The sequence below is a fragment of the Hypomesus transpacificus genome, chromosome 14 (assembly GCF_021917145.1).
Source record: "Hypomesus transpacificus isolate Combined female chromosome 14, fHypTra1, whole genome shotgun sequence".
NCBI classification, from domain to species: Eukaryota; Metazoa; Chordata; class Actinopteri; order Osmeriformes; family Osmeridae; genus Hypomesus; species Hypomesus transpacificus.
In genome coordinates, this window is record NC_061073.1 from 17745936 (window position 1) to 17772675 (window position 26740).

Consider the following 26740-nt stretch of genomic DNA (forward strand, 5'->3'; position numbering starts at 1 on the left):
TCACATGTCCTGAAACAAAATATGCACAGACACACATACACACACACACAGACACACATACACACCCACAGACACACATACACCCACACAGACACACTCAACCACACACACAGACAAATCCATATATCCACACGCACATACTCCCACACACACAGTGTCATACACACAGTGTGCTACACACAGTGTACTACACAGTGTGCTACTGTACGTGTGGTACCTCCACCTCAGTCACATGGTGTACCTCCACCTCAGTCACATGGTGTACCTCCAACTCAGTCACATGGTGTACCTCCACCTGAGTCACATGGTGTACCTCCACCTGAGTCACGTTGCGTGCAGCACAGCCCCACAGGGGGGCAGCTGATAGGAGGATATCGATGCAGGGCTTCTGTGGTGACCCCTGTCGTGAACAGGAGGCCGTGGGAGTACTAGCAACCCTGAGCTAGGATTGAGAGTGGGGGTAGGGGCCAGGGAACAGGCTGGCAGGCCAGACAGGGGAACTGAGCCGGCATGGAGGTTCACGGAGCCCCTAACCCAGGGGGAGAGCCAACCGACTCATTCCAACCTCCAGAACCTCGTGGCAAAACACTGGTCTGCACACAAACCTTGCGGAAACATGGGAGAGGACGAGGGTCTTTCTGCAGAGTGGACTCCAGCGTTCTACAAAATAATCAAGTTGCCTTTTGCCCCGTATTGATCCTCAAAGCAGTGATGGGATGCGTATTGACATCCTAATTGTTATTTCATAGTATGCGTCTCAAAAATAATTGAAATTGATTGCCCTTGAAAATGGGTCCCCGTGAATGAACTCTTGTTTTTGTGTGACTAGTACAGTCTGTGTCAGGTGACGTGTCAGGTGACGTACTGGCCAAACTCACAGCTCCAGGGTCCTCTGACTGACGTGTGTGACCACCACTAGGCCCACCATTCATCCAGCACACACTTTTATACTGGGTTACTGTCCAACATTGTATGTCCAACAGTGTCCACATGCTATAGGTTGAATTGAAGTGCTGTTGAAACAGTCAAGACTGTATGGTGTAAAGTGCTGTGCAGAACAGAAGACTTCTAAACTTCTACTGACATACTTGACTGCATTTTAATTAAGTGATTTAGATGTGTGCTAATCTAGATGTGGGATAACATCTAATACCTCACTTACAGTATTCTACCAATGGATGTTAACTGACATAAATTAAAAAGTGCATCGGTTACCTCAAGGCATCTTTCATCCCTGAAGGAACTATCTTTTTCAATCTTCATTTCTATTGCATTCATGTGTTAATCTCTGTTTTCTTTCACTTTACTCCCAAGCGTCAATCATCTACAAGGGCTATCAACTTTGAATAAATTGGATTGATAATGCCTGCAGCCGGAGGGAATTACCAACTCTCGTCTCTAACTCAGGTGGCTTCTCCAAACAAAAAAAGCAATTTACCCTCGTCAAACTTTTAATGATGCGTCTGGCAGCGTGTGAGCTGCGAGGTGACAGCCCTCGGCTTCTGATGACACCGGGCCACGGTGAGAAGAACTCCCCATACGGCCAATCATTCACCACGCAGAACAACTTGATATTCATGAACTGTTCAGAGAGCCAGTAGGACGTCTGCTATCTGTTCCCAGTGCAAGAAATGATCTTGTGAGTGATTAGCATGTTGGTGAAGTTAGCATACTAGAAACCTTGGAGCTTTGAGATAACCTTAGGTCAAAGAGCTGGTCAGTTTAACCAGACCAGGTGCATCCAATTTGACAAAGTCAACAACACGTTCATGGCTGCCATTAAACCCTTTGTCCTTGTGCGCTCCCGTCCTCCCTCCATCCTCTCCCCAAACAGGCCTTTGTCACTTTCCTTATCATCATGTCCACTATCTCTCCCTATTTTTCCTCTCAGATACAGGTCTGCTTTCTTAACCAATTTTTCCCTCCAGGTCAGATAGGATCTGTCCTGGCCTTAGCTCTCGGTCCGGCCCAGACTCAGAGAATGAAAGCCGGGGAGAATCACATTACTCTCTCCATACCCTGTCTTTATTGGGTTAGGTCAGCCAACAGTGAACTGTCATTTTGCCATCATGGAGAAGAGGAAAGTGAATTAAAAAGGTTCAGAAAGCACGAATTGGCAAATTGTTGCTTACGGTCAATTTCAAAGTGTTGCTCTGGCTCAGGATTGACAAATAGAATAGGTCTTGATACAAAGATATCTTTTTCAATTTGAGAACCAATTTGACCAAGTTCAGGATGGTGAGGAGGATAATTAAATGTGAGTAGATTAAATAGCCTTGGCTTTTCGCTGACCTTGAGAACATCGAGAGACAGGGTTTTAGGAGCAATAACAATGGAGCAGCTCTTCCAACCACTGCCTTGTCTGCTATCTATAGAACCACTGTGTCATCAGTTCCTGCACCACTACAAGTCAACAAGTCAATTTAATGGATGTAATAAACTGGAGAAAGAGGTTCGCCAATGCAAAAGACAGGTCAACAGACCACAAGGGCAGATCGATATCTTATAACCCACACTAATTCAGTCACTGTGTACCGATTTATTATACAATTTCTAATATTAAATATGACATGGACCCAGATTATGGTTAATGCTGAGATAAACCTGCGTCAGATATAACAGCATGCCTTGTCAAGTGTGTGCGTTGTGTTGGTGTGAGTTTGAGTAGGTGTTTTTGGATGTTTCGGTGTGTCCATGCGTGTGTGTGTGTGTGTGTGTGTGTGTGTGAGTGAGTGTGTGTGCTTCTGTGACCCTGCGTGTCAAGCTGATGATTTTATCAGGAAGTGACACGGCGCCTGCTGTTGTGAGCGAGCAGGGAGAGAGAGAGGCCGGGGGAGACAGAGGCCAGGGGAGACAGAGGCCGGGGGAGACAGAGGCCGGGGGAGACAGAGGCCAGGGAAGACAGAGGCCGGGGGAGACAGAGGCCAGCGGAGATAGAGGCCAGGGAAGACAGAGGCCAGGGAAGACAGAGGCCGGGGGAGACAGAGGCCAGGGAAGACAGAGGCCGGGGGAGACAGAGGCCGGGGGAGACAGAGGCCAGCGGAGATAGAGGCCAGGGAAGACAGAGGCCAGGGAAGACAGAGGCCGGGGGAGACAGAGGCCAGGGAAGACAGAGGCCGGGGGAGACAGAGGCCGGGGGAGACAGAGGCCAGGGGAGACAGAGGCCAGGGGAGATAGAGGCCGGGGGAGACAGAGGCCGGGGGAGATAGAGGCCGGGGGAGACAGAGGCCGGGGGAGACAGAGGCCAGGGGAGACAGAGGCCGGGGGAGACAGAGGCCGGGGGAGACAGGCACTCCAGTCTCTCAGTGCTTCTGACTGGTGCCTGCTGATTACAACATGCTTCCCTCCAAACACGAGGGACTCAACTGGAACAGCACGTACCACAAACCAGAGCAGCCGGAGCTGGGCTGAACTGAACTCCAAAACATATCAGAATAGAGGATGTCTGTGTGGGTTATGGTTTCTGGAAGGTGTCCTGCATGCATAGATCATGAACAGCTCACAGAACGCAGTGAATTTGCGCTATGAACCTGCTGGCTGCAGACATGTTCTCTGGAGACAGAAAAGAGGATTATAAAATGATATCTAATAAAATAAAAGATCTAACACATTTCCATTATCGCCAAGCTTTCCAGCTCTGATTTTCTCATTAGGCAACAGCACCACCCTGTGGAGACATCTATGCACTGTGCTTCGGATGATATAAGGATTTGTCAACATTTAGTGGCTGTGCAGTAAATAACTTAATCCAAAGAGTTAACAAATGAGACACTGTTTACTGGTAGCTACTAGTCTAGGAATGTAGAGAAACAAAGGGTAAAGGTTCAGTGTTGAGAAAGGCCCTGAAGTCTACAAAGAGTGTAGTGACTAAAAGTGTAGGCTATAGAGCTTAATCTGAGAGGTCTCGTCTCTGATTGCATGCTAAATAAAATTGACACTAATACACTTCAAAACATTTGCAATATTACTGGAGCTTTTTTACATGAACGTTGAACTTGTCTCACGTGGCAATGAAAATAGGACTACTAGCTACTTAACTAGCAATTGCTAGCCAAATGTTCAAATGGCCCTAAATTCTTTGAATGCCAGTGTAATCGAAGAGTACCAAGATGGCAACGAGGTAAAGGGTTATTTATAGGTCCAGGGCATCCTATGGATGGAGGAAGGTAATGAGGATCAGGAATACCATAGGCTTGGGCTACACGAAGCTAATTTGTCAGCGGTAGCCTACTTTACAGGAACTGTGATTTTTTTTGTCATTAGAAGGGCTCTCAAGTTTTATCAAAAGTTTTGCGTGAGATTACCCTAACTGTCAACGTTGGGTCCTAAAATGCTTGAGAGCGGGTGGGGGGGGGGGGGGACAGCTCAAATCGGCAGAAAATGTACCCCGTGTCATTCGACTTCCAAGAGAGAGCTTTACAAACGAGGTCCTAGGTCACTGATCGAGAGTCTGCATAGGTCCTACTGCGACTCGTCCATTAATTGGACAAGTTGGTCTCTAGACCCTGACAGTGCCCCACTGCTGTGATTATGTCACTATTAACAAATCCACTGGTCTCCCACTGGTATCAATGTACGGGGCTACCTCGTTGTTATGATCAGTGACCTATGCTCTTTTGTAAAGCTCTCTCTTGGGAGTCGCTTTGGATAAAAGCGTCAAATGCATGCATGTAAATGTAATGTAAATGTCTCAGTAATGGAAGCGAACCTCGCATAGCGAATACCTCAGTTCTGTAGGGTGTCCTGTTCAACTTGTAGTCAACTGACGTCAGAGCATTGGTCACGAACAGCTGTCGTGAGGGTCGGAGTTGGGGGGCGGTGTTAGAAACTCTCGATCTGCAAATCTTTTGTAGGGTAAGATTATTACTGTTTTTGTCTGTAAATGTAGCAATTTGTCGTCGAGTTTCCTGCTTAAAAATAACCCACAGCTAACAATTTGAGCGGTGTGGGTAGGTTCACGACCAGTAACGCAGACTGAATGAATAGCTGGATAAGTGTGCTCACTCTCAACCTGTCGCTGCTCGTTTACAGTAATATTAGTTTGCTACTATTTAGGGTGAACTGTCTGAAAGTTTTGTTAGTGGTTGAAAACGTGGTGTGTGTAAGATGTATGTCTTATCGTCTCTGAATGAAGAGCCCCAAAATGTTAACTACCCTGTCTCCAAAATATTGCAACATTAGCAGCACCTACAACACAAATGTATCAAGCATTATGTTAATTATACCAGATCTTATTTCAATCAATTTCTTCCTTTCTTTCAGCCTATACAATTATATTGAATTATCGATTTAGCAAAATAATTTAAGATGCTGTTGTACATTTGCCTCCTCTGCATGCAGATAACATACCTTATTCTTCCAGGATTCTCCCTGTCAGGATGACTCTGCAGTGGACTGTGGTGGCTCTCTTTCTCTACGTGGAGATAGCTCTCATTCTCCTCCTCTGTCTACCCTTCGTATCAGCCAAGAGGTAGCCAAGAGTAAAGGCCAAAACATAATTCCTTTTCTCCCCAGTAGAGTGCATCAATATTCTCTCCACAATCCTTTCATCCTAGACGCTCTCTCTTCTCTCATACAGATGGAGGTCTGTTTTCAATTTGAGTATATGGAATTGGTTATCTGCTTACTGGAACAAATGCTTCTTTACCATGATCATCATCCTCATAGTTCTCTTCCTGGGTGAGTCTGTTTGCAGTGTGGTCTCTTGTCTGGAGTTGATTGTGGTCAAAATTGTTACAATACATGCACGTGTTAACTGCGGTCGACTGTCTGGTAGTTAGTCCTACTGACGTTTTCCATGCTTTTCCTTTGACCTCTGACCTCTGTGTCCCCCTCCCCCCCCCCTGGCTCAGATGCCCTGCGTGAGGTGAAAAAGTACTCCGCTTCTGAACCCATGCAAGATGCCAAACTCAACCCCAACCTGTTTGACCACATGCACATGAAGCTGTTCAGAGCCCAGAGGAACCTCTACATCTCAGGCTTCTCCCTGTTCCTCTGGCTGTGAGTGCTTCCTCCCACACACGCAAACTTAGGGTGCTAACCCCGTTTGAATTTTGCCGATTTGTATGTCAAAATGATGTTCACTGGTGTGCGTTTGGGGGGTCAGGTGGCTGAGCGGTTAGGGAGTCGGGCTGTTAATCAGAAGGTTGTTGGTTCGATTCCCGGCCGTGCCAAATTACGTTGTGTCCCTGGGCAAGGCACTTCACCCTACTTGCCTCGGGGGGAATGTATCACTATAGGGATCTAGCTGGCTTTTTATCAAAGGGTGTCAGTCTCAGGCATGATGTTTCAAACAACATCACAAAATGAAGGCCTGGGTACTTACAAAGCCTACTTGGACGATACTGAGGTCTACCTCTGGCCCTCTCTTTTCTGAGGTCTCTCTCTCTTCCCGTGTGCGTCTGTCTCCAGAATCATGCGGCGCGTGGTCACACTCATACAACAGGTGGCCATCTCCACAGACATGGAAGCCAGCCTGCAGGGGCAGACAGAGAGTGCTAACCAATCAGCCAAGAAGTACCAGGAGGACAACCTGCGACTCAGACAGGTAAGAGAGGGGGAGCGGGAGAGAGGGAGAGAGGGGGAGGGATTGAGGCTGAGCTGAGGGTTTGTTCAGAGGCCAAGGGGTTGAGGGGAAGTAATGGAGGGAGAGAGTGAGTAATTGATGGAGTGAGTAATTGAGGGAGAGAGTGAGTAATTGAGGGAGAGAGTGAGCAATTGAGGGAGAGAGTGAGTAATTGAGGGAGAGAGTGAGGGAGAGAGTGAGTGAGTAATTGAGGGACAGAGTGAGTAATTGAGGGAGAGAGTGAGTAATTGATGGAGAGAATGAGTAATTGAGGGAGAGTGAGTATTTGAAGGAGAGAGTGAGTAATTGAGGGAGAGAGTGAGTAATTGAGGGAGAGAGTGAGTAATTGAGGGAGAGAGTGAGTAATTGAGGGAGGGAGAGAGTACTTGAGGGAGAGAGTGAGTAATTGAGGGAGAGAGTGAGTTATTGATGGAGAAGCTGAGGGGACTGTGGAGTCTCCTCTTCCCACCCAGCTGGTCTGCCGCATGTGACCAGGCCATGTTGGTCGTGTCTTAGCTAGTGAAGAGATCCTGACTCTGTGTTTTGGCTGCTCAGGCTCTGCTGGATGAGGAAAAGGCCACCTCGGCACAAAACGAGTCCCTGAAGAAGGAGGCGGACAAGCTGGTGAAGGACCTGAAGGCTGGGGACGATGGTTTGTGATCGCCACCGTTAGTGATAGTGTGTTCGTTTAGCTGACGCTTTTTTGTGTGTGTGTGTGTGTGTGTGGGGAGGTGGGGGTGGCAAAACCTAAAAAAACGGTGCAAAACCTAAGCACGTCAGTAGAGAACTCACTTTTATTGGACCACGGAAACAGTAAATACAATAATTTCCTGTACTTGTATTAACTTTTCTTTACTGAACATAGACAACCAGGGGTGTTCCCTAACCGATACAGTAGCTGGCTTAATTAGGCACTTGACCTGGTTAAGATGAGACGTGTTGGCGAGTTTGTCGTTTGAGTGTGTTTTCTTTTGTATGCAGCTGTAAGGAAGTCTCGGGCCGAAGTGGAGGCCATGAAGAAACAGTCGGAAGGTTTGATCAAAGAGTACGACAGCCTGTTGACAGAGCATCAAGCTGTACAGGTAACACAACATTGAACTGGACTCATCATTCTGTCCAGTACAACGTGATGAGTCCACAACAATAATGATGAACAGACTGCAAAGCTTCGATAAGATCTAAACTATTAAACTGATGTGATGGTAAACATGTGTCCCTGCAGATTATTTATGATGGAGCGGGAGACAAAAAGGATAAATAATTCTGAACGGCACCCACGATTACATCGACGAAGACAAAAGCTTCCTGGAAACCTGTATGTGGATCTCTTTAAGCAAGTGTTTTAACCCATCAATAAAACAACAATATGGTCAAAGATATATATACCATGTGTATTCTCGCCACAATTAAAAATGATCCATATATATTTTCACCACAGGATAAAAATTGCATGATTAGTGAAATAGGCTTGAAATCCCCTTTGAAGCTCGGCCAAGCCGAATGTGCATCGCTTGGATTAAACCCAAAGCCGTCTGCATGTTCTATCAAAGCTACTTTACTGTGAGGCGAAGGATTAACACACACTGCAGTAGTGTGTATGTGGAGCGCGTCAGGGGTTTACATACTATTAAACACCAACATCATGTGTGCCCTCGACGGTGAGGATGAACGGATGAAATTGTTGTTCAAAGATTGTGTTATTCCCTGTTTATGTTATGTCCTTGTTCAGGTTTCCCAGATTCGTTAAAAAGCTCTTAACACTAACATCTTCTTAGGAACGTTCTAAGAGCGCTCTAGAACGCTCTTAGAACGTTCCAAAGAAGCTCTTAGCGTTAAGCGCTTCTTAACGAATCTGGGAAACCCGGCCCTTGTTTGTTTACGGACTCAATTAATTTGACAACGAGCTATCGGGGTGTATTAGTGCATAACCACGTTTTATTAGGCTGATGTGGAAAAGCGTTGTGTTCTGGATGACATTATGAAACTTGAGGGCTCGGAACAGTGTTCGTTTTATGGCACGTGGTTTTGTCTATCTGTTTGCAGAAAATAAACATTTGAACAAACATGGTGTTTGAGGTTTCATGCATGATATTGAGTTTACTAACATGTGTTTTACCATACCGATTATTATGATGGATGACTTTTATAGAATTTTTGTGTGAATAAGACTGTTTCCACTGTTAGTCATTTTAATGTAACATAAATAAGCAGTAAGGGAAAGACACTTTGAAAATGAACTGTATTAAAATGATTAAAAAGATGAGGCACACAGGTGAATACACATAGCCTACTTTACAATCAGGTAGATACAGTTAGAGTACTGGAGCCTTGAAGTCTCCTCACAAGTCACACAGTATATACCTCCAAATTCAAACTTTGGAAACATAAAGACCGTTAGAGCCATAACATTGCTATCACAGTATTTCATCTTTTTTTTGTGGGGGGGGGGAAATAAAACAGCAACATATGTGTTAACGTTGTCAATTAATACACACCATGATCCTTAATGTGCATTTGGTTGAAGGACTGAGGAATACAGAACTGTGATGCATTCTTCAAGCATAAAAAGAGATGGCCTTATACAGTCACAAGATATTTTCCTGGTGACCCAGTTAGTTTCTGCTGCTGTATGCCTCTTACTGCTCTGATTGCAACACAGCCTCACGGATATGCATACAAATGTAGAGAGCTGTACACAGTTCCAGTTATAACCTTTCAAACCCTGTAGGGACAGAAATGCTTAAAGAAAAATAGAAAGTGAAAAATAGTCTGCCTTCAAAATGGCCGATAAGTCCACAGTCTTTGACTCACAACGCCAACAAAACAACAAAAATCACATTCCTTTCTACAAAAAGACGGTTCCATTTATATAAAAGATGAAAAACATTTTTTTTTTTTACATTCAAGAAATAGCATTTTTTTGTATTTATATTAAAAACAACTCAAATCATTTCACATTTGTCAACAGAATTCCTGTACAAATATATACTCCATGCTCTATGAAAGTGTCTGTGGCAGCCTGTGTTCTCTTTAGACCTCAGGTCGTAGACGGAACAGCCCCACCTAGAACAGCCCCACCTAGAACATTACATTTAGTCATTTAGCAGACGCTCTTAACCAGAGCGACTTACAGCCCCCAGGGAGGAGACACGGTATGGGGGGGGGGGGGGGGGGGGGGGGGGGGGATATCACAGGCGTGTCTCTCTGTCAGGGTTGAGGTCCAACACCCGTATAAACTGCTCACAGTGTATCGAGTTGCTCTCCTCCTTCCCCAGCAACTCTGACTCTCTGTTCCCATTGGCCAGGGCCTTCTTCTCCTCTTCCTTGATATGTCTCTTGAGTAAAGAGAACCCCAGGATGCACAGGAAGAAGGACAATGTTCTCAGGCCCAATGTCAGTCCCAGGTACAATATCCTACAAAACAAACCAGTACCTTAAAAGCGAATACCATCCCAAGAGAGCAATGACTCCCAACTTCTAACAGTCTGTTGTATTGACTCAGTACTGACCTGTAGGCTGTAGTGTTGTATATCCTACATGCTCCTCTTCCTCCACATCGCTTGTATCCCCACTTCAGACAGGTAGTGTCAATGATGGCCCCAAAGTAGATTGGGGCTGGGATTCCAGCTGCAAGCACAGGAAAGGTGAGGGTAGTCCGAATTAGCATCACAATTACAACATGTTGAATACTGAATGTTTGTGCACCGAATCTGAAATACAGAGGGTTGAGCAGGACCAAAGTGACATCATACCAAGGGTTCGAGTAGCCAACGTGTGAACGCCAAGGGCGAAGGATTTCAATTCTGGCTTCATACATCTAAAGGAAGGAAAGAAAAGTCAACATTCGATACGTTTAAAAACCTCTCAAGAGGTGCAGACCGATGGAAGATTGCAGTTCAGCGTCCTGGCCGGCAGGGGGCTACTGACCTGATGAGCAGCACGAAGCCGGGCGTTCCTCCCAGCGAAATGATGAAGGAGCTGAGCACAGCGAGAGCCAGGAAGTAGGGGAACACTCTGTCACAGTTGTCCCTGTGGAGACAGTGTCCCAGAGCTGCTGTCAGGTTTGCTGAGTGAGGACCTGCGGAAGCCACACACCTGCACTGGTCGAAAACCTGAGGAGAGAAAAACATCAACTTTGTCACCTTTTTTTTTCACACTAACAGCTCATCACAACCTTGTGGGATGTGTCGAAAAGCATGTGAAATTGAAACACCATTCAGGGTTTCCCGCAGAAAATAGAAAATTTGTTAGTTAAGGTGGTAGGGTTGGGTTTGCTGTCAGAACGGGGGAGGCGGTTGTGCAATACACTAATGCGGGGGTGTGGGTGGGGGCTAGTTTGTGCGATAGACTAATGCGTTCTGCAGAGAAGGGAGACTGGCGTTGGTCACAGTTTGGAATGGAAGGGAGAAAACAGGACAACGGCGGATATCGCTATATTGCTAGGCTTTTTTTTTACGACTTGGTTAAAGCGGCAGGCATGTGTTGCTTAGGCGGCCACCTTAACTGAAAAGTGCTGCGGGAAACCCTGCCATTGATGTAGACAGAATATGAGGTTGTATGTGTGTGTGTGTGTGTGTGTGTGTGTGTGTGTCTCTGCACACATCAGCATAACAGCCGTAGTGAGAGCCAGGTGAGCCAGGTGTCACCGGCTGACCGTGGTTTTGCCGGAGCCAGAGGACGATGAGCAGCCAGCCAGACAGGGCGACACGTAGGTGATGCCGTTTTCACCACAAACGGGGTCCCAATCCTTCCCGGAACACAGACAGCCGGAGTTACACTCCGAGAACTGAGAGCTCTCGTGATAGGACAAGCTCTCCACCCTGGACGTGGAGAGAGGGAGAGACAGGGAGAGAAGAATAAAGAGAGAGAGAGGAAGGGAGAGTGGTGGAGAAAGACAGAGATAATGAGAGGGAGGAGAGAAAGAGCACATGCATGTTAACATGAAATAATAATGAATCAAAGCAAAGGTTGACATAAAACATATAGACATCTATGGGAAAAGGGTTGATGAGATACAGATTGTGTCTTTTCACTGTAAAATGCATTGGTCCGAAATGCTGCAGTCCCAGGAATAACATATAAGCCATTCACTGGCTGACGTGTTCTATGAGAACTGCTTTCTAGAGGGGCTCTATAAATAGACCTTTCCAATTAGACATGAGGGAAGAACATGACATTTGCATACAGTCAGGAGGAAGAGAGGAGGAGGAGAGGAGAAGGAGGAGAGGAAGAGAGAAGGAGAAGAGGAGGAGAGGAAGAGGAGGAGAGGAAGAGGAGGAGAGGAAGAGGAGGAGGAGGAGAGGAAAAGAGGTGGAGAAAAGGAGAAGAGAAGAGGATGAGAGGAAGAAGAGGAGGGGAAGAGAGGAGGGGAGGATGAAAGCAGAAGAGGAGGAGGAGAGGAGAGGATTGCGTACCCGGTATAAGACACAGTGATTCCTGCCACCTTGGCGTTCTCACAGCCCAGGGCGAAGAAGAAGAGAGACAGGAAGTACCCTAACAGCGAGGTCCCGAAGGCAAACTTGGCGGCTCCCATGATGCCCAGCTTGAACTTCTTCATGATCAAGCCCCCAGAGAACATCCCCAGGGCAACGGCGGGGATGTTGATCATGCCTGCCAACCGACCAAACAGGACAGGGTTAGACACGTCACAGGGAGGGACCAATCGCTCTTCGGGAAAGGCATCAAAGTCGGTGTGGCTCATTCATATCAAAGTGGCTTCATCCATATTTCATGTGAAGTGGTCATGTCATGAGAGATGAAAATGTCTTTTGATGCTTGAAAGGATGAGGAGATATAGAATGTGTTTCTGAAAAAACCCTTGCTCCCTCACTACACTCATTTAAAAGGGGGGGAGGAAGGGAGGGGGGGAAGGGAGGGGGGGAAGGGGGGGTCACGTTACCGAAGCATCAGCTCAATCTTTTAAACAGTACCTTTTAACATGGCTGTCACTTAAAGTCTCTTTTATAAATTTTACTTTCACATTCATTGTGTGTCTCATGTCACGGTGAGTGCAGTAATTGCGGGAAGTCACAGGCATCACTGGTGTAGCTGTCATTAGTAGAAAACACCCTCCTGGGCAACAGTTAAGGCATGAATAATAGATACAAGATGAATCACGAAACTCTCAACTGAAAATCCAAGTTTCGTAAAAGAAAAAAAGAAAGAAAAGTATATATAAAAAATTAAACAATTTCAAAAATAATTTTTAACACAACTTTCAACTGCACATTCTGGTACGTAACACAAAACCAACGGACACAACTCACCCATGAGAAAGTTTGCCTTCGAAGCAGACTGGCCGTAATGTTGCTCGATGTACTTGGGTTTATAGGTTACCATGCCGATGAGCGAGTTGAATTGTATAATGGTCACACACAGATAAATGCCGTATAATGGATTCCCTAGAAGAGTTTTCAACGTTGGAATGAATTCTGTGGGAGGAGATAAAACAAAATAATGTAAATACATTTACTTCCATATATAAAGGTCTTGCACTGATATAGTCCTTTATTGACACTATGCATACCTAATGTATTGTGTGATATAGTATACATTATTTAGCAAATGATTTCATCCAAAGCAACAACCTCTTGATCCGGAGTCAAGGGCTCTATCTACACTGAGCTTCACCCTCCCCACCATTGAACTCTTCCATCACTATTGCATACAATATCAATACTGTAACATATCAATACTGTAAGTCATACTGTGGCACTAACAGTATACTACCCATGTGCATTACCTTTGGCCATCACATGGAAGTTGGCAGGTTCCTCTGGCCTGAACTTGTGCTGCATGGTGGGCGAGTCCCTGATGAACCTGGCCTGCTCGGGGGTGCAGCTGGCATCATGCTCCTCCAGGGGCATGGGCAAGGACTTGGGCAGGAACCAGAAGGGCACGGCGGACATGAGGGTGATGGCCCCGGCAATGAGGTAGCCCAGCCACCAAGCGCCGACCCACCGGGCGTCGCTAGGGGTGATGGTGACACTCTCTGTAGAAGGGGGGGGGGGGGGTTTACAACTGAGAAACAGCACCCCTCTCCTCCCCCATCCCAACACATACACTATTCCCATATATACATAAAACATGCCCAAATATCTATATACTAATGTGCAGTGCTGTGGAGTAGAGAGTCTTGTGATGTTACATAATCATTATGATCCTACAGCTGTAGCAGTTTCATCAGGCTGGATGACAGCCTGTCTCAACACTCACTCACCCATGTCCACATAGCCAATGTCCACATAGATCTTTGCACACAGAGAACCCAGTAAGTATCCAAAGACCGGCCCGATGATTGAGATGGTCTGGACACAGCCTATGACAGAGACACGTGTCACATGCATTTATGTGCCCTCTGAATATCCATGCAAAACATCTGCCGGACCATGTAAAAGCCGACCTAGTTGCGACGAGAGGAAATAATTAATTAATAAAAAGCGCTTTGAGCATGAATGCCAAGGAAAGAGGCCTGTTTCCGTTTGAGCGGAACATTCAGAATGTGGCTGTTAAGTGTATGAGGTCATTCCAAGGTCTGAATCTGTCCTACAACGTACAACACATGATGCAAACACCTCACATCCTCACACGCAAGATAACAGCTTCAAAAAAAGCTTACAAATATTAAAAAAACGAAACAATTACCAATATAGAGAGCTGCGTTTTCAGATTGTGCGTAATCATCAATGTAGGAGATTCCCAGTGGCTGTACTGGTGTCTCTCCTATTCCACGTAAGACGTTCCCCAGGAACACATAGACCCACATCGACACACTGGACTCCCGCTCGCAGCCTGGAGGATACACAGCGACATTGAAAGATCGGCGTTATCAAAACAACATGATGAAATTGCCTACTGTTCAAATCAAAGACACCTCCTAGACAGACTACGAGGAGGCCGACTGTGGATGTGTGGATGTGGTGTGGATGTGTGTGGATGTGGTGTGGATATGTGTGGATATGGTGTGGATGTGCGTGGATGTGGTGTGGATATGTGTGGATATGGTGTGGATGTGCGTGGATGTGGTGTGGATATGTGTGGATATGATGTGGATGTGCGTGGATGTGTGTGGATATGTGTGGATATGGTTTGGATGTGTGTAGGTGTGTGTGGATGTGTGTGGATGTGCATGCTACTGACTGAGCTGTGTAGGGTGCTGTTCCAAGGTCTCACCTGTAGCAGGCAGTATAGAGGGCATGTCACCTGCATGTCCAGACTCAGGTGAGCTTGCTGGACATGGAGAGAGGTTATTGGTTGAATTCACTGACGATCTAACTGATGTTTCGAATTTATAGCTGTGTACAAAATACCAAGGTGACTGTTAAGCAAGGGGAGGGAGAAAGCATCAGGTATTATTAGATTCTTAGAATACTAATGTAATGACACAAGCCATGCACATCATAACCACAAGTCATCATGGCACCATGTAGATTAGATGTGTTGCTACATTAAGCGAACATCCTAACTGTCAATGGAACATCAACATGTTATTTGTTGGCCGTTTAGCAAAGTTCCAGTCGACTCACCGTCCAATGATAAAATGAGGCATGGCGATTAGGAAAGTCCCGAAAGACATCAGGACACATCCGATGGCGATGATCTTTGGCCTGTGGAGCTTGGCGCCAAAGTAACTGACAAAGGCTATGACCAGCAGGTTACCTGAGAAAGCATGGACATGAAGGGGTGGAGGGGGGAGGGGGGAGGGGGATATACAAGGACCACTGCTTCATTAGAGTCAAGACTATCTACTATTGGAGACAGGAGCACAGTGTTTTAGCCGAGGGACCCGAGGGGTTCAGCTCATGCGCTGTGCCAGAGTTAACTGTGTGTGGCGTGTCTCAACAAACACCGGTTCTTAACGGGTGCTGACGTGTGGAAGTCTCAGCTGGATCTACTGCGTCCCCATGGAAACGATGCCATAGGAAAAAAGTACATCCACACTGTCATCCATGGCTGCGATGTTGTCTATTGACAGGGTGGACAAGGACAGCACCGAGCTTGTAACCTTATGAATCTACAGGGGGATTTCATTCACACACTGACAATGCTGTCGAGTGCTTCAGTGACGTCAGTTAGCCAAATCTCCTCATCAGGAGGTCAGAAGAGGATGTAGAGAGCAACACAGCCTTGCTCTTGCATCCTGCTACACAACAAAGAATCAGGGTGTGTATTTTCAGTTCTGTGTTAAAGTCTTAGCCACCCAAGATTTTTCACACAAGTATTATCTTAAAGGCAGGGTAGGTAATGTTGTTGTTCACATTTCTTGAAATGCACTTCAAATCCTGAAAGCAACCAATAAATCTAGAGGTTTGACAGTAAATTGAAATGGGAAATGGAGGTGGGATATTTTGGTTTGAATCCTTTCAAACTGGAGTTAAAATTGCTAGGTTCGCAAAACTTACCTACCCTGCCTTAAAGTATTAAATTTTTGGTCTCCTGTATTTGTGCAGCAATCAAAAAAAGTGCAATATTGAGAATCATTTTGTTTAGTCTTATCATTGAATGATGTCTTAAAGCAACTTTTTAATTTGTGCCTAAGACTTTTGCACAGTACTGTGTGTGTAATTATTCACATGTAGCAGTGCGCAACCCATGACCACACAGCAAGGTTGAAAGACAGAAGATCCATTTATGTAATGAGTGTGCAAGAAGTGTACTCCTGGCTTTACATAAGCATCCGAAAAAAAGAAAAAAAAATCAATATACTAGCTATTGTAAGTACACATACACAAAGACACAACCACACAGAGACACAGACAGCTCACTCACCTATTTCAAAGCTCCCATCTATTACGCCTATCAGGTAGCTGGGAATATCGAACCTCCTCTCCAGCTGTGTAATGGTGCTTTTCATGTAGCTACCAGAGAGAGCCTTGGAGAAGTAGGCAAAAGACAAGGCAGCAAGGAACATCTACACACACAGGAGACAAACCAGAGAAGAAAAACATCAGAATCCTCAAAAAAAATGTGTCTCTCTCTCTCTCTCTCTCTCTCGCTCTCTTTCTTTCTCTCTCTCTCTCTCTCTCTCTCACTCTCTTTTATTGACACAGTTGATTTTTGGGGGGGCATTTCACCTCCTGTTTAGTAAACACTTTGTCACTTAAAAAAGCACTACAGAAGGTGGACTAATTAAGCCTAGTATCAATATGAAGAGAGGGAAAACTTAATGAAATGGGTGAGAGCAAAAAGAACATGCTGTAGGAGAGAAAAGTGTCGCTCCAGCATGTTGGGCCTTTGAGCTGCCCTGAGTGGCGTGGCCCCCTAGAGCCACACAGCACAATAGCCGGATTAGGGGAGCCAATCTAGCGGCTGGGAAGTCGGAAACATCCATAGCACTGACGGCCGGTGACTCAGATGTGGGTAATTGGAAACGGGTGAGCCTCAGCTCCGGTCTGCATGGCCATGGACGGAAAGAACCAGAAGGTGGACGAGCTGGGCGCTGGGTTAGAAAGGGTCTGCGTGGGATGTTCTCTGTGTGCATCCTCTGTTCGTTTACCCGGCAGCCCTGAACACTGTGAACACCACCCCCTCCCCTACACGCACACACACACACACACACACACACACACACACACACACACACACACACACACACACACACACACACACACACACACACACACACACACACACACACTCTCCTTCCCAACCTACTCCCAAACGGTACAAGGCTGAGGTGAATCAGAGTTTAAAGCTGAATCTAGATACACTGGAGCACATGTTTATTTTGGGCCTTCGTTTTAAAAGAGGGGCCAGGTATTGGGCAGGTATATGTTTGTTTAGGTGGAAGTCCCAGCATTTGGAAGCTTCTTGGCCTGAAATGTTGTTCTTGAGGGTTCTGTGGAAATCCTCTGTTACATTTATTATGCGAGTTTCCTGTTTTCAGAGAACATGGACAATATTGCATGTAGTGTCTGTACAGTAGAGTACAGTAGAATATAGTACTACTTTATTAATCACCGGGGGTAAATTGTACAATAATAACAATGATACGCATTCATAACTTTAACATTCAACCTCTCAGGCTAATAGAGTGAAAATGCAACACACACAAACACTGCTTTAATACAGTATGCACTTTTCACTAAACACTAATAAGAGGATTGGCTCGTGAGACAAATTCGATTCAAGTGACATTCCTGGTGACGTGGGATCATGTGAACAAACTAACAAGGCATGGAGACTCTCCTTCAAAAGGGTCTATTGTTTAGTTTCAGAAACCATGTCACGTTTAGACTTATTTTTCCTTGAGACCTTGTGATGAAGTGCTATATTTAGGTATGAACCTTGCCATCTATTTCTAACTCCTTCTATTGTGTGTTACACTGACACTAGGAGACAATCATTTATTGCTAGTGTAATTGTATTCAAAACCTTAAATCAGTATTGAAATGGATCTCCAACGACTCAGAACAAGAACACGAAAAAACGTCAGTAGAGCAGCTCCCTGGATATGACTCATTCATTCTCCTCATCTGGTCTTTCTCAGTACATCCATTACTCCATTTGCTTTGAAGTGGGCGCATTTTGGACTTCCTTTTGAGTGCCCATCGGGTGGGAGATTTCACTGTGCTAATGCAAAGGCACAATCAGTTATCTGCGCCCGCAGTCAGGGGTATGCCCGAGGGGGGGGGGGGGGCCCAGGCCTACAACAGAATACTACCTCTGTTGCTGAGGAAGTGACAGAGCTGTTCCGGTCAGGACAGCTTGTCCTGGTTCACACCAGGGTTTCACTGTTGTCTTTCCAGAGGCACCACACGAGTCATCAACACAGGTTCTGCATCTCTCCAGCCATGCTCCAGCTCTCCATGGGAGGAAAACACACACACGCTTGGACGCATGCCTAACCCAGTTTACTGGGTTGAATGTACCAATGGAAATGCCTCCTACTAGCGCAATTGAAAATGTATGTTTAAAAAACGGTGTTTTGGCTGTGTTTAAGAAAGGTGGCTGTTCAAACCTCAATGTGGACAAGATAAGGAGGAAACAAGTGTTGATTTGTGACGCCATGACACCTGTGACCAGTGTTGGGGGAAGTTACTCAAAAAATACATATATTTGTAATTACTTATTATTGTTCAGTAAGAGTAGTGTGATTAAGTTTCATTATTACTGTCTATACAAATTCATATTATTACTTATTATATTACATTTACTATTACATTTAGTAGCGAGTTGTGGAAATGGGTCGCCATCTCTCTTATGGTTTAAAGTGTGTTTTTCACTAGCTTCCAGCTTTGTTTCTCTGTGGACACTGTTTTTGGCAGAAGATAATATTTTGTTGGGGCACAGTTTGCATTACATTTAAATGTTTTTTCCAATATCTGCAATGAAAGCGAAATAGTGTGAATATTTCTACCCCGAAAACACGTTCTGCGGCCATGATTGCCTGCAGCGTAAATCAAAGGCAAACAGTCGCTTTGCAAGACTGCAAGACTGCGCCCAGGAAGTGTCGTTTAGACAACAATCTGTATTAATAAGGCTAATTTAAGTCCTTTGTTGAATTAATGCAGTAACTTGGACAAGTAATGCAAGTTACTTAAATAAGTAACTGTAATAATATTACTCAATGTCAAAAAGTAACGCTTTATATTACTTGGTACTAGTGGACTCATTACTGGACAGTTCCTAGCTAGTGGACTCATTACTGGACAGTTCCTAGCTAGTGGACTCATAACTGGACAGTTCCTAGCTAGTGGACTCATTACTGGACAGTTCCTAGCTAGTGGACTCATTACTGGACAGTTCCTAGCTAGTGGACCCATTACTGGACAGTTCCTAGCTAGTGTACTCATTACTGGACAGTTCCTAGCTAGTGGACTCATTACTGGACAGTCCCTACCTAGTGTACTCATTTCTGGACAGTCCCTACCTAGTGGACTCATTACTGGACAGTCCCTAGCTAGTGGACTCATTACTGGACAGTTCCTAGCTAGTGGACTCATTACTGGACAGTTCCTAGCTAGTGTACTCATTACTGGACAGTTCCTAGCTAGTGGACTCATTACTGTACAGTTCCTAGCTAGTGGACTCATTACTGGACAGTTCCTAGCTAGTGGACTCATTACTGGATAGTTCCTAGCTAGTGGACTCATTACTGGACAGTTCCTAGCTAGTGTACTCATTACTGGAAAGTTCCTAGCTAGTGGACTCATTACTGGACAGTTCCTAGCTAGTGGACTCATTACTGGACAGTTCCTAGCTAGTGGACTCATTATTGGACAGTTCCTAGCTAGTGGACTCATTACTGGACAGTGCCTAGCTAGTCCCTCACTTCACAAATGTGCAGCTGCAGACAAAAAACTACACGCACCCCCATCCAGTCTTCCATGGTCAGTATATCATTTTTCTGTATAAAGTTACACATCATTGAGTATCTGATGCTGTTCCTTAGGCAAAGCAGTAATGTATTTTTATTTCGCTATAGCAGCCCAACAGTGAGGGAGTTATTATAAGCAGAATCTCTCTAACCACCTGTTAGGATGATGTCAATCGGTGGCCAGAAAGATGCTGGACAATTAAAAGGGTTGACTTTGTTTATTAGAACAAACTTGGATCATGTAGCCAGTGAGTCTGGCCACGTGTTCATAACGATTACTGCAAAGGGGACTCAGTAGATGACCTCTTGACCTCAGAAGGACCTCAAAAACTCTGTTGTGTCACCACCTCCAGTACCAACCAGGCAAGAGACCAGCACGTTCACCAAAACTCACCTGGACTCAGTCTACAGCAGGGGAACCAGAGACGTGAAGTGTGGAGGGGTTTTAATCAGCCATTTCTGGTAAAGCGCGCCGCGAATCAGGGAGCCATGTTTGTGTTCCTGGGGAGGGCAGTCATGTCCCTGGACACCAGAATAGTCTGAATGTCAGCTGCATAATTATGACGCGCTGCAACAGGAGGATATTCGTATACTTCAGAGGAAATGTGCCTCATGTGTGTCACATGTCACGTGACATGTTGATCCATCCAATCAGGCATACAGGAAATTGAACACTGTTCTTTAACAGTAAGAGAAGGAACATGTTTGATCGTTCTATTCCCAGGTGACCTATTTCTCCGATGACAACTTTAAGAGCCATCTTGACAACAGGGGAATTCTTTGTAACCCAAAGCCACCTCGAAGCAACCTCCATGCCCCAAATAACACGCACTCCTGACACGACATGATATATGGAAGCAGGGTCACTGAATCCTTCATTAGAAGACTTCCTGAACGGTCCCTGAACGCAGTCTGTTTCCCTAAAGATTCAACCTGGCAGTCAACACACGGTAACTACTTAATGACTGACTGCCTCTTGACTCTGCCTCCTGACTCTGCCTCTTGACTCTGCCCCCTGACTCTGTCTCCTGACTCTGCCCCCTGACTCTGCTTCTTGACTCTGCCCCCTGACTCTGCCCCCTGACTCTGCCTCCTGACTCTGCCCCCTGATTCTGCCTCCTGATTCTGCCTCCTGACTCTGCCTCCTGACTCTGCCTCCTGACTCTGCCTCCTGACTCTGCCCCCTGACTCTGCCTCCTGACTCTGCCTCCTGACTCTGCCTCCTGACTCTGCCCCCTGACTCTGCCTCCTGACTCTGCCCCCTGATTCTGCCTCCTGACTCTGCCTCCTGACTCTGCCTCCTGACTCTGCCTCCTGACTCTGCCTCCTGACTCTGCCCCCTGACTCTGCCCCCTGACTCTGCCCCCTGACTCTGCCTCTTGACACACATACATGTTCTCATTTGTTCTCATTTCAGGGGAATAGTAATAAGCAGCAATATTAGCATGCAACACCAAAACCTTTTTTTCTGGTGTGTGGTAGTGTGTGTGTGGTAGTGTGTGAGAGGGGGTGTGTGTGCGTGGGGGGGTTTAATCAGAACAACCCCCTGGTCTGTCTGTAAAGCTGTGAATCAGAGCGGCTGCAACGTTAATCAGCTTGTGATTATAGCCACAGCTTTGTCATCACCTTCTCCTGACTCCTCCTTCTCCATCAGCACCTGTGTGTGTGTGTGTGTGTGTGTGCGTGTGTGTTTGTGTGTGTTTGTGTGTGTGTGTGTGAGTGTGTGTGTGTGTGTGCGTGTGTGTGTGTGTGCGTGCGTTTGTGTGTGTGTGTGTTTGTTTGTGCGCGCAGGCCTAAACGCTACAGGGACAAACAACAAAAAAGCTTTCTTTGCTGAGACTTTGGGGACATGTTCTCTACAGCAGCACACACAGACTCACACAGACTCACAGAACCACACAATGCTACACCTTGCAGGGCCATTAGTCTCGCAGCGCCACTCCACTGCCCTCATTAGGCACATTCTATGTGGAAGAGAACAAATAAGTGCTGACAAAGGAATTTGTTGGGCTTCCACTGGCGTGCAGTGTTTGTGTTGTACAGGGGTCCTCTTTGTATATTGTTATAAGATGAAGCGGAGTCACGGTGGTCCTTAAAGAACAACACAGCACAGTCCGGACCTATTTGTAAATCACAGATCGGTGGTGGTTTGGGGAGATAACAACAGCAATACTGTCTTGCCCTCCTGTGTTACAGTAATTTGGGAACAGAGAGAGAGAGCAAGGGAAACAGACATGTCCTCACCCTGTCTCTCCGACAGGTCTACAACACTGCACATAATGATGTGACTCCTTTATTACAGTGTACCACTGCACATGTACCAATAAGGGGCAAGCAGACGACAACTAGCGTCGCCGAACATTCGTCAACAACATTTATGACAAACGCACACACTGTGTGGACTGTGAAAATAATAGTACAGAGAGAGAGAGAGAGAGAGAGAGAGAAAAAGAGAGAGAGAGAAAAAGAGAGAGAGAGAGAGAAAAGAGAGAGAGAGAGAGAGAGAGAGAGAGAGAGAGAGAGAGAGAGAGAGAGAGAGAGAGAGAGAGGGAGAGAGAGAGAGAGAGAGAGAGAGAGAGAGAGAGAGAGAGAGAGAGAGAGAGAGAGAGAGAGAGAGAGAAAGGGGTCAGGGATGTTAGGGAGGTGATATTTAGGGCTTGTCTGGTAGTGTGTCACGTAAGCAGGCATACAGTATGCATCGTCTCCAGTTCTTCAGGGGGTGAGTAGTGGAGCACCCCAGAGACATGCCACTAGCATCACATTTCAATCGCTTCTCTTCTCTGATCACATGGGAGAGGGGGCTTATCCTCAACAACCACATGGACACTCCGTGCTCACGCTACAATCCGACAGCACTACGGCACCGCAGGTCAGAGTTGGAGTTGTTATAGTAAGTGATTTAAGTGATTTGAGATTTAAAGAGAGAGGAGGTCAGAGTCAAGCACACCTGACACGTCTCTCTGTGACCTCCTCAGTGACCCCTTATTGATCAGACAGGACCACAGAGGTCACTGTGAAGGGCTACTGACCTCCAGGTACACTGACCTCCAGGTACACTGACCTCCAGGTACACTGATCTCCAGATACACTTATCTCCAGGTACACTGATCTCCAGGTACACTGACCTCCAGGTACACTGACCTCCAGGTACACTGACCTCCAGGTACACTGACCTCCAGGTACACTGATCTCCAGGTACACTGATCTCCAGGTACACTGACCTCCAGGTACACTGACCTCCAGTGCTTTAAGGTTGAACGTTCTGGCCTTAAGCCCTCATAGGAATATCTCACTCTTAATACTCAATTCATATCACCATTCCTACCCTTGTTTAACATGACAGGACCCTAAGCCTAAATACCCCGTGAGAGATGAGATTACACTTTGACTGTCCCTGACTCGGAGCTTTGACGAGGTGGTTGGCGCCACCCGATAAGCAGCTCTCTCACACACTAGGATCTGGTTGGTCCTGCAGAATCAGAATCAGTTAGGGCTGAGCGCTGTGCATATAGGTGACTCCCAGCAGTGATTTGCAAAACCTACCTTAAGACTGGAACAATTAGAGATCTGTTTTGTGGGAGAGGACGGGCTGTCTTCTGGGGTCCATCTCCCCTTTGATGATGTGTCCATCCTCGTCTGGTTCTTTGAATGTTCCCTTAAAGTCTGCTAGCTCTGCTTCACTCACACCTGTTGAAAATTAGTAACAGGGGAACGTTTCAGTCTAAGTAGAGCACAGTGATAGTCACGCCAACACCTTGGCTCCAGATGTGTCCGCAAGCCAGTGGGACGCACGACTTGTTGGCAAACTACAGGAAATAAAATGTGAATATCATGCAACTGCCACTCTTCGGATTTGTCTGAAGTATATCTAAAGCAACAACGCATGCTTCAAACGGTTTTAGTTTATGCAGGAATGGTTTTACGGGTTGATTGGTGACAACAAGAGTTTGCCAAAATGACAGGAAATTAAGGGACCAGTTGTGGACCGTCAAGTTTCTCCCTCGGCGGTGTGCTAATGTGCGTCCAAAATTGGTCTTCAAGTGATGTGCGCAACGGAAATCCCAGTAAAGTTTTAAAGATGCAGCTGCCCTAAATGTTATTTGTTTTGTATTGAGCACCGTAAAAATCCGCTAGAAAATGATTACCTTTTGCCTTGAAAAATACAAAAGCCTATTTTGTTTTAAGGTCGATTACAACTTCAAGGAAGAGAAAAGTTATGAATACCTTAATCCCTATCCACGCGCACTTAGGTTAATGAAGCAATGCATATTGAACCGCAAGGTGCGTTACAACATGACTCGGTTGTGTGCGCACCCAAAGACCGCTGTTCGCCAATGGTCAGCTTTTCCGTTTCAATTTGATAATGAATGCGATGTATATTTCAGTTAAACCGGAGCATTAACAAATTAAATTCAACATTGCAATAGCTGCGTTTAACATCATCAAGAAGCCTCAACATAATGAATATGAGCTTGTACTGTAGGCTAAGCGATGATCTTGTCAAGTTTAAGATAAAAATAGCCGATCAACGTCTGCAAAATCGAAGTTTTGCTGTAACACACAAATTACTTACCCCACTTTCCTGACAGTGAAGGTTCCAATGGAGCGTATTCCAACGGGAGAGTCGTTGGGCTATCACACTACAGAATAACTACAGAATAATTCAGTCTGGTCCGGTCGGCTGCTGGATGTCAATATCATAGGCTATCAAACACAGTAAACCGCTCCGTCTTCGAGGAACAATCCTATTAAACGCATAAAATATGTTAAATAGCTGTTTTTTTTAAACAAGCCAACAGAAGCTTTTCTAGACTGTTCATATAAATTCCTTTTGCAAAATTGATTGGCGTTCAATGCACACGTGATGCGTGCTAGTCCGAAGAGCGCGCGTCGCAACTACCCCTCCCCACCTCCCCTTCTGCTGTTTCAGCACCACAACCAGGCTGTTAAGTAGGCTACTGAAGGCAAAATGCATTAGGCTATCGCAATTCATCATATGAGAGGCCACGTAAAGACATTGAAAGGGGTGTGCGAATTAGGTTGCCTATTGCAACCATAAAATGACCAAGGTTAGCACACTACCACGTATTGACATTAAAAAACAATCTACTTATTTATCAAAAACTAAGAGCAATGTTTACCTTACCAGCGATTAAATAACAGCAAGTGGTGAGGTACTGAGCAAACCACAATACTTATGGTATTGAATTGAGATATTCATGGTAGGCTATTTTCGTCGTCGTCGTCATCTGCCGCTTGTCCGGGGATCGGGTCGCGGGGGCAGCGACCTAAGCAGGGAGGCCCAGACTTCCCTCCCCCCGGCCACTTCCGCCAGCTCTTCCTGGGGGACCCCAAGGCGTTCCCAGGCCAGCTGAGAGACATAGTCCCTCCAGCGTGTCCTGGGTCTTCCCCGGGGCCTCTTCCCAGTGGGACGTGCCCGGAACACCTCACCAGGGAGGCGTCCAGGAGGCATCCTAATCAGATGCCCGAGCCACCTCAGCTGGCTCCTCTCGACGCGGAGGAGCAGCGGTTCTACTCTGAGCCCCTCCCGGATGACCGAGCTTCTCACCCTATCTCTAAGGGAGAGCCCGGACACCCTACGGAGAAAGCTCATTTCGGCCGCTTGTATTCGCGATCTCGTTCTTTCGGTCACTACCCATAGTTCGTGACCATAGGTGAGGGTAGGAACGTAGATCGACTGGTAAATAGAGAGCTTCGCCTTTCGACTCAGCTCCTTCTTCACCACGACGGACCGATGCAGAGCCCGCATCACTGCGGACGCCGCACCGATCCGCCTGTCGACCTCGCGCTCCATTCTTCCCTCACTCGTGAACAAGACCCCGAGATACTTGAACTCCTCCGCTTGGTTCAGGATCTCCTCCCCGACCCGGAGATGGCACTCCACCCTTTTCCGGTCGATTACCATGGCCTCAGATTTGGAGGTGCTGATTCGCATCCCAGCCGCTTCACATTCGGTTGCGAACCGCTCCAGTGAGAGCTGAAGGTCACGGCCCGATGAAGCCAACAGGACCACATCATCCGCAAAAAGCAGCGACCCGATCCTGAGGTCACCAAACCGGACCCCCTCAACACCCTGGCTGCGCCTAGAAATTCTGTCCATATAGGTAATGAACAGAATCGGTGACATAGGGCAGCCCTGGCGGAGTCCAACCCTCACCGGAAACAAGTTCGACTTACTACCGGCAATGCGGACCAAACTCTGGCACCGGTCGTACAGGGACCGGACAGCCCCGATCAGGAAATCCGGTACCCCGTACTCTCGGAGCACCCCCCACATGAGCCCCCGAGGGACACGGTCGAACGCCTTTTCCAAATCCACAAAACATGTGTAGACTGGTTGGGCGAACTCCCATGTACCCTCCAGGACTCCGCGGAGGGTATAAAGCTGGTCCACTGTTCCACGGCCAGGACGAAAACCACATTGCTCCTCCTGAATCCGAGGTTCGACAATCCGACGGACCCTCCTCTCCAGGACCCCTGAATAGACTTTCCCAGGGAGGCTGAGGAGTGTGATCCCCCTAAAGTTGGAGCACACCCTCCGGTCCCCCTTTTTAAAGAGGGGAACCACCACCCCGGTCTGCCAGTCCAGAGGCACTGTCCCCGATGTCCACGCGATGTTGCAGAGTCGTGTCAACCAAGACAGCCCTACAACATCCAGAGCCTTAAGGAACTCCGGGCGGACCTCATCCACCCCAGGGGCCCTGCCACCGCGGAGCTTTTCAACCACCTCGGCGACCTCAGCCCCAGAGATAGAAGGGCCCCCCCCGATGTCCCCAGACTCTGCCTCCACGTCGGAAAGCGTGTTGGTGGAATTAAGGAGGTCTTCGAAGTATTCC

At 46.6% G+C, this 26740-nt stretch overlaps 2 protein-coding genes across 2 annotated transcripts; one reads left to right on the top strand and one right to left on the bottom strand.

The window, feature by feature from the left end:
* Positions 1–4751: 4751 nt before the first annotated feature.
* LOC124476675 (B-cell receptor-associated protein 29-like) lies at positions 4752–7944 on the top strand. Its single transcript, XM_047033955.1, has 8 exons — positions 4752–4854; positions 5363–5470; positions 5579–5679; positions 5853–6000; positions 6412–6547; positions 7121–7217; positions 7547–7647; positions 7788–7944. The coding sequence occupies exons 2-8, from the start codon at positions 5379–5381 to the stop codon at positions 7824–7826; spliced, it is 714 nt and encodes a 237-aa protein (XP_046889911.1). The 5' UTR covers positions 4752–4854; positions 5363–5378; the 3' UTR covers positions 7827–7944.
* Positions 7945–9728: 1784 nt separating this feature from the next.
* On the bottom strand, positions 9729–16475 carry slco1c1 (solute carrier organic anion transporter family, member 1C1). Its single transcript, XM_047034119.1, has 13 exons — positions 16334–16475; positions 15091–15223; positions 14738–14859; positions 14210–14356; positions 13785–13883; positions 13308–13556; positions 12832–12996; positions 11980–12175; positions 11220–11385; positions 10493–10677; positions 10318–10382; positions 10075–10192; positions 9729–9979 (listed from the first exon to the last, which is right to left on the bottom strand). The coding sequence occupies exons 1-13, from the start codon at positions 16473–16475 to the stop codon at positions 9754–9756; spliced, it is 2013 nt and encodes a 670-aa protein (XP_046890075.1). The 3' UTR covers positions 9729–9753.
* Between the last annotated feature and the right edge of the window lie 10265 nt (positions 16476–26740).

Bases quoted from the DNA above. Each gene is read 5' to 3' on its own strand.
- LOC124476675 (XM_047033955.1), top strand. From the start codon at position 5,379: ATGACTCTGCAGTGGACTGTGGTGGCTCTCTTTCTCTACGTGGAGATA. The intron at 5,471-5,578 runs GTAGCCAAGAGT...TCTCTCATACAG, and splicing joins CCCTTCGTATCAGCCAAGAG to ATGGAGGTCTGTTTTCAATT. The intron at 7,218-7,546 runs GTTTGTGATCGC...TTTTGTATGCAG, and splicing joins CCTGAAGGCTGGGGACGATG to CTGTAAGGAAGTCTCGGGCC.
- slco1c1 (XM_047034119.1), bottom strand. From the start codon at position 16,475: ATGTTCCTTGCTGCCTTGTCTTTTGCCTACTTCTCCAAGGCTCTCTCT. The intron at 12,176-12,831 runs GTGAGTTGTGTC...GTCGGTTGGCAG, and splicing joins GAAGGCAAACTTTCTCATGG to GCATGATCAACATCCCCGCC. The intron at 10,383-10,492 runs GTCAGTAGCCCC...TCCTTCCTTTAG, and splicing joins GGCTTCGTGCTGCTCATCAG to ATGTATGAAGCCAGAATTGA.